Raw genomic sequence first — 13,241 nt, 5'->3', positions numbered from 1 at the left:
CAATAGGACTACAGGCCACCTCTCTACCGGTTGAGCCACCACTTGGTAGACTAGTGCAGAGTTCTGTAGATGTTTGTGTGCGTCGTGCCTTGAGAGTATAATTAAAAGTAGAAAGAGTAAAGTGATGGCTACGAGAGAGAAGATGACTCCCAGTCACTCCCAGTGTGATGTTTCAGTGAATGGAGACAGGTTGGAATTAGTGAGGGAGTTCAAATGCCAGGGGACAGTGATAGAAAAGAGGGGAAAACCTGCAGAGGAAGTGGATCGTAGAGTGACACAAGGAAAGAAAGTTACTGGTGTTATGAAGGCCTTGATAAGAAAAATAGAATTGAGTGTTGCAGCAGTGCGAGGCTTGCATGAAGGAGTGTTAGTGCCAACTTTAACATTTGGAAGTGAGAGTGTGGTGTGGTATGAAAATGAAAAGTCAAGACTAAGAGCAGTGGAGATGGGACTGTTGAGGAATTTATGTGGAGCACAGAGAGTGGATACCATACGGAATAATGTGATTCGCGAAAGATGCGGAGTGAGTAAGTCTGTGGCCACCAGAATCAAAGAGAGTGTGCTGAGATGGTATGGCCATGAGGAGATGATGGATGAAAATAGTGTGGTGAAAAAGGTATATCAGAGCGAATTTGAAGAGGAAAGGAGGGGAGGTAGGCCAAGAAGATGGAGAGATATGGTGGATGAGTGTGTGAGGAGAGGTATGTAAGTTGGTGAGGTGAAGGGACTGACAAGAGATCGCGCTGGCTGGATGAATTTTGTGCATAGAAGTGCATGACCAGGGATTTGGCACCCCTTTTTAATGTGACAGCTTTTAGACTGTCTCTGTCGGGTAGGTATATGTGAAGCTATAGTACGTGGTTAAACATTTTGGCTTATCAGATGGAGAGAGGATTCCGTGGGCTTGAATGATGAGTGAATGGAAGCGTGACCCATTGGATTGGACAAACTCTAGCTCTCTGGACGCTGCTACTCCTCACCCCGCCCTAGGGTGGGAAGGGAGGTTCGGATGATGATGATGATGATGGTGATGATAATAATAATAATAATAATAATAATAATAATAATAATAATAACAACAACAACAACAACTACAATAACTAGAAAGCACTCAAAGCGCATGCCTCCGCCAATGCCGGATCCGGATGCGGATCCGCTGCAAATTTAATCAATTCTTTTTTGGCCTGTGGCTCACCCACCCACAAAGTTTCATTGAAATTCGCTGAGAACTTTTTGAGATATCGTGTGGACAAACGAACAGACAAACACTGATGAATACATTACCTCCTCCAACTTTGTTGGCAAAGTTAATAATAATAATTATAATAATAACAATAATAATAATAATAATAATAATAGTAATAATACCCGTAAGCAGCAAAATTGGTCCATAGGTTAACCATGACGTGCCTAACGAAGCGGTCCTCGGGCTTCGTCAGGTGGGCGTGAGGCAGCAGGTGGTCAAAGAGATAGAGCAGGTCGTCTCCATGGCAGGCATCTGTACAAACATGCACTGGAATCAATACAAGGCACCTCTATAATACTTGGACCATGGGCGCAGCTGGGGGGGGAGGGAGTTAACCACCTGCATCTTTTCTCTAATCATCATCATCATCATCATCATCATCATCAACATCATCTTCATGATCATCATCATCATCATCGTCATCATAATCAACATCATCATCATCGTCATCATCATCATCGTCATCATAATCAACATCATCATCATCGTCATCATCATCATCATCATCATCATCATCATCATCATCATAACAATAATAATAATAATAATAATAATAATAATAATAATGACAATAATAATAATAATAATAATAATAATAATAATAAGAAGAAGAAGAAGAAGAAGAAGAATGGTATTATAATATAAACGGGAAGGTATTGTTTTATTATATTTTTACATTCATTCGTTATTAATGATTGTTTCCAGGGTTTTATATTGTTTAACCCGCCTCCCCGGGTGGCGGATAGGGGAAGGCCTTGTAGATATTCAAGGTACCGACTCAGACGGCGCGGACCATGGGACCCCCTATAGATATATAGGGCTCCACCTAATATAACAAATAAGGTGGCAGAAAAATTATATCTCACCAGAAACTATGTGGCAGGAGGTGAGATTATTTGCCACAATCCTCCCAACTAAACATGAGTTCTATTGCAAAGTATTGGACGGGCGTTCCTACTGGATCATCGTCTACTAAAGGTCCAACCGCACTGCCTCCTGTGCTTTCGGGCAGTGTGCCACTGAAAGTGAGTAGGCACTGTGTTGACAAGTTAGGGCCTAGGATATTAAACACTCTTAAATCCATGAAGATCTATGCATACAATGTACGAAGCCTTGCTGAAGATTACAAGCTTGATAACTTAATGGCTGACCTGGAAAACATTAGTTGGGATATTGTAGGTTTGAGTGAGACCTACAGAAAAGAAGAAAAAGTAATTCAGTTCAATGACAGTGGCCATCTATTTTACTACAGAGAAAGAGAAAATGAAAGAGTTAGTGGTGTAGGATTTCTAATCTTGCAGACAACATCGTTAAATTCAGTAGTGTATCTGACAGAGCAGCCGTGGTTGTAATCAGACTGTGCAAAAAATATACCCTGAAAGTAATGCAAGTATATGCACCAACTTCTCAGAGCTCAGATGAAGAAATTGAAATATTCTACGATGACATCTCCCAAATTATGGAAGAGGAAAAGACCACCTATACTACAGTATACTCATGGGAGACTCCAATGCGAAAGTTGGAAAATCAAATAATGGAGAAGCATGTATGGGAAACTTTGGAGTGGGAGAAAGGAATGAAAGAGGAGAAATGCTGGTAAACATTGCAGAAATGTTTAACATGAGAATAATGAACACATTCTTTCACAAAAGAACAGGGAGAAAGTGGACCTGGAAAAGCCCAAATGGTGAAACAAAGAACGAAATCGACTTCATTACAGCAGATAAGAATAACACGATCACAAGTGTCACAGTTATCATCAAAGTAAATATTGGAAGTGACCATAGAATGGTGAGTTGCACAGCAAGATTCAATTTCAAAAGTGAGAGAATGAAGATGATTAAATATAAAAAGATATGCCCAATAAAAGTAAATGAAAACAAAGCAGCCTTTCAGTTGGAAATAAGGAACAGATTTCAAGCTCTAAGTAATGCTGAACGTGACACTGATAAGCTGAATGACAGACTAACAAAAGTGCTAACAGAATCAGCGGAGGTAGTAGGAAAACCTAATACAACCAAATCCAAGAAATATTCAGAAAATTAACTCGAGCTTATGAAAAAAAGAAATGAAATGAAAGTGAAAATAAAGAAAGGTAAAACAGCACGAGTGGAATTAAATAAGCTTATCAACAAAAGACAAAGAGAAGAAAAAAGAAAGAGAAACATGGACCAAATCAAAGAAATCATCAAAAAGGGAAAAAGTCTGAAACAGGTCCCAAATAAAATGGCACATGGAAAGCAACAAATTACATCACTAAAAGACAAAAACGGTGAAGTCATTAAATGCAGAGATAAAATGTTGAAGAGAGTTGAAGAATTTTACAAAGAATTATATGCATCAAAGACCGTAGTACCAATAACTAACGTTTCAGTTGACACAAGTGAAATACCGGCGGTAACACCAGACGAAGTAAATAATTCTCTCAAAAATATGAAGAGAGGGAAAGCTCCGGGAGAAGATGGAATAGTAACAGATTTACTGTTGGATGCAGAAGCAGATGTACAAAATAGGCTTGCTCACTTATTTACCCAATGTATAAAACAGAAGAAAATTCCCAAAACAAGATGTCATGCAATAGTTATTTTACTTTACAAAAAAGGTGACTCAAAAGACCTTAGTAACTATCGACCCATTAGCTTGCTATCAGTCATTTACAAACTCTTCACTATAGTCCTTACAAACAGAATAACTACAAATTTGGAGGAAAACCAACCTCGTGAACAGGCAGGATTCCGAAGTGGATACTCGACTACTAATCATCTACACACAATGCATCAGCTAATTGAGAAAACTACAGACTATAATAAACCACTGTGCTTAGGTTTTGTTGATTACAAAAAGGCTTCCGACTCAGTGGAGCACATAGCAATTATAAATTCATTGCGAGAACAAGGAGTGAATGAGAACATTGTAAAGCTGCTCGAAAACATATATAAAGAGGGAACTGCTACAGTTAAATTACATAAGGACTCAGAGAAAATTAAGATTGAGAAGGGCGAGCGTCAGGGAGATACAATTTCACCAAAGTTATTTACAGCATGCCTAGAAAGTATTTTCAGAAAGCTAGACTGGGAAAACAAAGGAGTAAACATAGATGGAGAAAAGCTAAACCATTTAAGATTTGTAGATGACATTGTCCTAATCTCAGAAAAAGCAGAGACATTGCAAGAAATGTTAAATGACCTGAACAGAGAAAGACTCAAAGTAGGGCTAAAGATGAACCGGAGTAAAACTAACGTAATGTTTAATCCTCAAACACCAAAGAGCGTCATAAGAATAAGTGGAGAAATTCATGAAGAAGTCGAGGATTACAATTACCTGGGACAAATACTAAAATTAACGAAAGATAATGATAGCGAAATAAAAAAACGCTTAACAATTGGATGGAAAGCTTTTGGTAAACATAGGGACATTATGAAAAGTAGCTTGCCAATTTGTATGAAACTAAAAGTATATAATGAATGTATAATTCCATCTATGACGTATGGTTGTGAGACTTGGAAACTGACAAAATCAATGGAAAATAAATTAATTCGTTCTCAGAGAGCAATGGAAAGGTCAATGTTGGGAATATCTTTAGGAGACAGGAAAAGACCAACTTGGGTGAGAGAGCAGACTAAAGTCAAAGATACAGTATTATAGAAGTTAGAAAAGAGCAGGAATGGAGGTGGGCAGGCCATGTAGCAAGAACAAGGGATAATCGATGGAGCAGGAGATTGACTGACTGGACACCAAGAGATTCTAAGCGTAGCAGAAAAAGGCCAGAGAGGAGGTGAAGGGATGAGATAGAGAAATTTGCAGGGAAAACGTGGCAAAGATTGGCTCAGTCATGGAATTCGTGGAGAAGGTTGGGGGAGGCCTTTCTTCAGCAGTGGACTTGTAATGGCTGCTGCTGCTGCTGCTGCTGCTGATGATATATATATATATATATATATATATATATATATATATATATATATATATATATATATATATATATATATATATATATATATATATATATATATATATATATATATATATATTCGTGACATTGTACTTTAGTGAGAAAACCACGAACTCTAGTGGAATTCCCACTGGGCATCACTCAGTTCAACCGTCCTCTTATTCACTTCGATCGGGATGGTTTTCAGAACATTTGTCACTGTATCATAAGTGACCACTCTTACACACGACAATAGTGCTTTCACTGAATGATTTATTCTGAGCATCTATCGCTCACCCTCTCTCGTTGACCATTGAGTTAGGCCACGCTTACATCCGGCAAACACGGCCAACCCGTACCTCTTATCCTCGTTTGAATTTAGTCAGGTTTGAGTCGCCTCGAGGATAGGATCGTTTGTGCCTAGCCTAGACCAGCGCCTCATTGTACAGTGGATTCCTGAATCTCCACCTAGATGGTGAATTGGCGAAGCGGGCTTAGCAAATAGCAGCGTTTGGTATTCATCACACAGGCACCCAGACTTTTCATTAGGCTCCCCTCCACTGACCAGTATTTCTGTTCGTTTTTCTAGGCTTGAGTTTAATGAGCTTTTGAATGAGCGAGTGAATGTATTCTCTTGTTATCTGAATTCATGAGCCCCCTAACGACCATGAAATTCCCCTTTTGATTTATTTCAAGGATCATATAACGTAAATTTATTTTACTGTAATTAATAAATTTACAGTTCTTTTCTTTGAGCTTAATGTAATTAGACTCGTGTTTTATTTCTCCACATTAAGCTTATTTTAGTTGCCGCTCCTAGTTTCCACAAACTCTTTACAATATTCATACCTTTTGTATCAAACTTAAATCTGTTGTGCCAGCAAGGAGTTAAACACTGGCAAGAATCTGTCTAATATTATTAGCATTATTGATTGTCAGGGGTGGAGTCACTTTCTCGAGAGGCTAACAGTACTAATAAACAGCTCTCATGAGTAATTAGTCTCTGCTGTGTACTGTTGAGAAAGTTTATAAATTCTCATTCTTAGAGAATCGGCGAAGTAAGCCAGCATTAAGTAAAACTTACTACTTGATTTTCACAAGTCGATTCTTTGTGTATATTTTCAAGTAATATCAAGTAAATTTTAATTCACAAATTCCCATCCCCCCGTGACATATATATATATATATATATATATATATATATATATATATATATATATATATATATATATATATATATATCATCATCATCATCATCATCATCAGCCGTTTGAGTATCCACTGCAAGACTGACCTATCCCGACCGAAGTCGTGACGATACAGCCAATGTATCATTACCAAGTGGCTTAGGCTGTCTGGTAGAGACTGTAAGGTGAGAAGTGCTTGTAAGTGTAATTGTAGTGTTGGAGTGGCTTTGGATGTGTGTGTAGTCTTTGAACCAAGTGTAATCGGCCTGCTCAAGCCGACTGCGTACAAGCATACTTTATAGTAAGCGACACTGTATATATATATATATATATATATATATATATATATATATATATATATATATATATATATATATATATATATATATATATATATATAAATTAATGTAGAAATGTAGATATTTTATAACTATTTCCAAGCAGGTATATCTCATGCTTAATGGTAACCAAATTCGGACCCCGTCTATAACAAAATCCTAGCTACGCCCACGATCGGTTTTCTATAAATTCCAATATATAAAAGGAAAACATTTCTGCCACACACACACACACACATACACACACACACACACACACACACACACACACACACACACACACACACACACACACACACACACACACACACAGCCCTTCTCCCACACGACTTCACACACACACATGTGCACACATCTACAGGAACGTTTTTATTTCAATAAACTAGTACAGCGGTACTAAGAGAAACAGTTAAGATTTCCCACGTGCATCAAGGATCAGGAGGCGTCCACACGTGTGCTGAATCAAATGCTGGCAACATGTAAGCAACACAACAAAGTAATGAACAAGCTCCAAACGCTATACGTAACAGCAGCATCTACATCATGTTGGAAATATCGTGAAATATTGTACCTCGTGTGAACACACTCATCGCTTTACCTCTGCTGCCACTTAGTTCAAAGAAGCCTGAAACGTTTGTATACATTTGTCTCTAGATCAGGCTGCATTTATGTTCGTACATCCAAACATGTTGCCAGGTGAGTTGTAAACAAATACTTGAGGACACGTGTGAAGACGTAGTCAAAGGTTCGGGGAACTCACAATCAACTTCGACGGTTTTGTTGTAGATGTCGGTAAAGCTGTGTTCACCCAAGTGTTCCAGGTTATACTGGTACACCCTCTGGCCGTGGGACGCGTGGATCAAGGCGCTGTCCTCGTGGCCTGTCTTGAACATGCGGTCACCGATCAGCTGCGGGAGAAATGAGAGGATACGTGTGTGTGTGTGTGTGTGTGTGTGTGTGTGCAAGAGAGACAGAGAGAGAGAGACTGATATATATATATATATATATATATATATATATATATATATATATATATATATATATATATATATATATATATATATATATATATATATATGAAGCAAATATCCATCCTGTTCCTAAAAGGGGGGCAACTTCTGATCCATCAAACTATAGACCAATTGCAATAACTTCCATTCTCGGTAATATTTTTGAGACACCAATTAACAAACACATACTCAAGCATCTAGAAATCAATAAATTAATCACTGATCGGCAGTATGGATTTAGACAGGAACGTTCAACTGTAGACATTCTTTGCCTTCTTCCTCATCAGATTAACAAAACAACAGACCAACACGGTGAAACACACACAGTAGCACTTGATATATCAAAAGCATTTGACAGAGTATGGCACCAGGCCTTATTGTCTAAGACGTCACACTATGGCCTTGCATCACTGGTTCCTCTAATTTCTTCTTACCTTCATAATAGATAAATACGGGTCATGGTAGATGGAATTAATTCTGTTTCGTTCCATAAATGCTGGCTTACCTCAGGGATCAGTTTTGGCGCCAACCCTCTTTCTCATTCATATAAATGACCTCCTATCTATTACCCAGAACCCAATACACTCTTATGCTGATGACTCGACCCTTCATAGTTCTTTCACATTTAGTGCCTCCTTTACACAGTTTGATATTATAAATTCCCAAATAAACACAACAATTTCTCTGAACCAGGACCTTTCTAAAATTAATCAATGGGGACAAAAAAATCTGGTCTCATTTAATGCTCAGAAAATTAAATACATTAATTTCTCCAACAGAAAGAATCCCTCAGACTCTCACATAATATTAAATGATGTCAATATTCCCATATCCACTACAATTGATATCTTAGGTGTTACTCTAAACCCCAACTTAAACTGGACAGCTTATGGCTGGATGAATCACTCTTGCGTGATAATCAAAGACGGTGAATAAAACCCACACTTGTAGACGAAGAATATAATTACCAAACAGTTTCGGTGGACACTGCCACCATCTTCAGTGGTCAAGATAATGAGAGGGAATGACATATTGACTATACAAGGGTTCCTTTTTATGCGTGTGTGTGTGTGGAAGGGGGGGGTAAAGGTGAGGTGGGGTGGGGTAGATTGTAAGCGGGGGTTAACCCCAGGGGGGACATTACCGGGCAGGTCAGGTGTAATTCCTATCTGACCCTACCTGTGTTTTAGCAGGAAGGGACATTTCCACTAGGGACCTCATTATAGGATCTAGCTTGTACATACCTTCACTAAGGTTGAAATTCTCGTATTTCTGGATACACATGGCTTCAATAATCTTTCGTTTCCGAAAGTCATGACTTCTATACAATAGATGGCTACCTTGCCAGTCAATTCTGTGGTTGCCTTCACAAACTAGTTTACATAGGAGAAACAGGTCGTAGTTTGGAAACACGGATTAAGGAACACAAGTATGCCATAAGAACATGTAATTTAAATAATGCAATATTTAACCATGTTTGTGAAGCCAACCACAGAATTGACTGGCAAGGTAGCCATCTATTGTATAGAAGTCATGACTTTCGGAAACGAAAGATTATTGAAGCCATGTGTATCCAGAAATACGAGAATTTCAACCTTAGTGAAGGTATGTACAAGCTAGATCCTATAATGAGGTCCCTAGTGGAAATGTCCCTTCCTGCTAAGACACAGGTAGGGTCAGATAGGAATTACACCTGACCTGCCCGGTAATGTCCCCTCTGGGGTTAACCCCCGCTTACAATCTACCCCACCCCACCTCACCTTTACCCCCCCTTCCACACACACACACGCATAAAAAGGAACCCTTGTATAGTCAATATGTCATTCCCTCTCACTATCTTGACCACTGAAGATGGTGGCAGTGTCCACCGAAACTGTTTGGTAATTATATTCTTCGTCTACAAGTGTGGGTTTTATTCACTGGACAGCTTATGTTAAATCCCTTGCTAGAAATGCATCCAAAAAACTGGGACTTACGTAGAGTTCGTGAGTTCTTCACTGACGAGCAGATGGCCACAATATACAAAAGTCATGTGCTTTCTCAGATCGAATACTGTTCACCACTGTGGAGTGGATGTGGAGCGGTTGCACTGAGGCAGTTGGACAAAATTCAAAATAAAGCCATTAGATTAATCAATATTCCTGCCATTACACAGAACCTTTCTCCATTATCAGTACGTAGAAATGTTGCTTCTTTAGCATTATTTTATCGATATTTTTACCGTAAGTGCTCTGAAGAACTGGCTTCAATTGTGCCTCCCCTACACATTTTCTCCCGAAATACTCGGGCAGCTGGGAGCGCCCATGAACTCACACTCTCTCCCCTGCAATGCAGAACCTCTGCTTATCAAGAATCATTTTTCCCCAGAACTACTACTCTCTGGAATTCACTTCCTGGGAGTTGTTTCCCACAAACATTTAATCCACTTCAATTTAAATCCAGTTGTTATAAATATTTTATGAATGGAGGATGCCTTTAGGAACATGGACTTATTTTTTTTTCCATTGTTTTTCCTTCCTCCATTCATTATTAAAATTTAAAAAAATCTAAAAGATAGATTGATAGATAGATAGAGAGAGTGATAGACAGATGAATAGATAAATATATACAGATAGATAGACAGATAGACAGACAGAAAGCTAGATAGATATACATGCATATACAGTATAGATGGATAGACAGATAGATAGATAGATATAGATATAGATGGGTAGATGAATAGATAAATAGATAGATATAGATTGATACACAGATGGATAGAGATAAATATATATAGATATATAGATATATACTGTATATATATATATATATATATATATATATAGATATATAGATATATACTGTATATATATATATATATATATATATATAAAACCCAGCCACTGGGGGCATAAGCCAGTGCAACTCAGTGCCGGTGCCAAGCCAGGATAAATGGGGAGGGTTGCGTCATGGAAGGGCATCCGGCGTAAAAACCCCAGCCAACTCAATATGCGGAGCACAAAAGGAAACTTCATACCGGATCGGTCGTGGCCCGGGTCAACAACGACCGCCACTGGTGCTGTTGTCCAACAGGGGGCCGGTGGAAAATATGCGACTGTTGGACGAAGGAAGGAGAGGAGGAGAAGAGGAGGAAGACAGTCCCAGAGGAAGCGGGAGAGAAGGGAGAGTAGAAGAGTGGAGATAAGAGTGGGATCTTTGAATGTGGGCACGATGACGGGTAAAGGGAGAGAGCTGGCCGATATGATGGAGAGGAGAAAGTTGGATATACTGTGTGTGCAGGAGACAAAATGGCAGGCAAGTAAAGCGAGGATGATTGGAGGAGGGTTCAAGTTGTTTTACCATGGCGTGGATGGGAGGAGAAATGGTGTAGGGGTGGTAGTGAAGGAAAAGTATATAGATAGTGTACTGGAGGTGAAGGGAGTGTCGGATAGAGTAATGAAACTGAGTGCGTCCTGATTAATGTCATCAGTGCATACGCCCCGTATGTGGGGTGTGACTTGGAGGAAAAGGAAGAGTTTGGGAGTGAAGTAGAGGAAGTGATTCAGAGCATACCCAGGGAGGAAAGAGTGGTTATGGGAGCGGATTTGAAGGGGCATGTTGGAGAAGGAAATAGTGGTGATGAGGAGGTGATAGGCAGGTATGGTGTCGGGGAGTGGAACGCTGAGGGTCAGATGGTTGTTGATTTTTCAAAACGGATGGAGATGGCTGTAGTAAACACTTATTTCAAGAAGAAAGAGAAGCACAGGATTACGTATAAGAGTGGTAGAAGGAGGACGCAGATAGATTATATCCTATGTAGGAGATGCAATGTGAAAGAATTCAGTGACTGTAAGGTAGTGCCAGGGGAGAGTGTAGTAAGACAGCATAGGGTGTTGGTTGGAAAGATGAGTCTGAAAGTGAAGACAAGGAGGAAAGTGAGAGCTGAACCAAGAATTAGGTGGTGGAAGCTGAAGGAGCAAGACTTCAGTAGTAAATTTAGGGATGAGGTGAGCCAGGCTTTCGGAGGCAGGGAAGACGAGGACGGATGGGCAGTTATCTTGGAAGTGGTGAGGGAGAAAGCCAAGAAGGTACTTGGGGTGACATCGGGACAGAGGAGAGAAGACAAGGAGACTTGGTGGTGGAAGGAGGAAATACAGGATAACATAAATAGGAAAAAGCAGGCAAAGAAGAATATGGATAGCCACAGAGACGAAGAAAGCATTCGGGAATATAAGGAGACGAGGAACATAGCCAAGAAAGAGGTTGCTAAGGCAAAAGAAAATGCATACCAGAAGCTGTACGAGAAATTGAATGATATAGAAGGGGAAAAAGACCTGTACCGATTAGCCAGGCATAGAGACAGAGCTGTGCGGGATGTTAGCATGTTAGAATGGTAAAGGATGCAGATGGCAATGTACTGACAAGTAAGGAGAGTGTACTAAGAAGGTGGAAGGAGTATTTCGAAGAGTTGATGAATATAGAAAATATGAGAGAGGGAAGGTTGGAAGAGTTGGAGGTAGTGAGTCAGGAAGTGCAAGAGATCAGCAGAGAGGAAGTGAGGAATGCCATGAAGAGGATGAAGGATGGCATGGCAGTGGGCCCAGATGGTATACCAGTGGAAGCATGGAGGAGCTTAGGAGAGATGGCTGTGATGTGGTTTACCGGATTGTTTAACAAAATCTTGCAGGGTGAGAGGATGCCGGAGGAGTGGAGAAAAAGTATCCTAGTTCCGATATTCAAGAACAAGGGTGATGTGCAATGCTGCAGCAACTACAGAGGTATAAAGCTGATCAGCCATGCAATGAAGATATAGGAAAGAGTGGTGAAAGCTAGGCTGAGAAGAGAAGTGAGGATCTGCGAGGAGCAATTTGGTTTCATGCCGTGAAGAAGTACTATAGACGCCATATTTGCCTTGAGAATGGTGATGGAGAAGTACAGAGAAGGCCAGAAGGAGTTGCATTGTGAGTTTATAGACTTGGAGAAGGCTTATGGTAGGGTACCGAGAGAGGAACTGTGGTACTGTATGAGAAAGTCAGGTGTGGCAGAGAAGTAAATGAGGGCGGTGAAGGACATGTACGACGAAAGTGTGACAGCAGTGAGATGTGCAGTAGGAATGACTGAGGGTTTCAAGGTGGAGGTGGGATTGCATCAAGGATCATCTTTGAGTCCCTTCTTGTTTGCAATGGTGATGGACAGATTAACAGATGAGCTTAGACAGGAGCCTCCATGGACAATGACGTTTGAGGACGACGTTGTGATATGTAGTGAGAGCCGGGAGGAAGCTGAGGCAGAGCTTGAGAGATGGAGATATGCACTGGAGAGAAGGGAAATGAAAGTATGCAGAAGCAAGTCTCAGTACATGTGTGTAAATGAGAGAGATGACAGGTGAACCGTGAGGCTGCAAGGTGTAGAGGTGGCAAAGGTAGATGAATTCAAATACTTGGGGTCAACTGCACAAAGTAACGGAGAGTGTGGTAGAGAGGTAAAAAAGAGAGTGCAGGCGGGATGGAGTGGGTGGAGGAAGGTGACAGGAGTGATCTGTGACAGAAGTCT

General features: G+C 40.0%; 1 protein-coding gene across 1 annotated transcript in view; it reads right to left on the bottom strand.

The window, feature by feature from the left end:
* The window catches only part of LOC145395286 (juvenile hormone esterase-like), a 30,238-nt gene extending 22,646 nt beyond the window's left edge, over positions 1 to 7,592 (bottom strand). Inside the window, exons 1-2 of the mRNA XM_080268965.1 lie at positions 7,415 to 7,592; positions 1,369 to 1,498 (exon numbers count right to left, since the gene is read on the bottom strand). Of these exons, the coding sequence (XP_080125091.1) occupies positions 1,369 to 1,498; positions 7,415 to 7,592 (308 nt within the window). The remainder of the gene's footprint in view (positions 1 to 1,368; positions 1,499 to 7,414) is intronic.
* Between the last annotated feature and the right edge of the window lie 5,649 nt (positions 7,593 to 13,241).

The sequence above is a fragment of the Coenobita brevimanus genome, chromosome 30 (genome assembly GCF_032717465.1).
Source record: "Coenobita brevimanus isolate Jiangsu-jjx chromosome 30, ASM3271746v2, whole genome shotgun sequence".
Taxonomy (NCBI): domain Eukaryota; kingdom Metazoa; phylum Arthropoda; class Malacostraca; order Decapoda; family Coenobitidae; genus Coenobita; species Coenobita brevimanus.
Note: the sequence above shows the minus strand (reverse complement) of the source record. Positions and strands in the feature narration are given on the sequence as shown.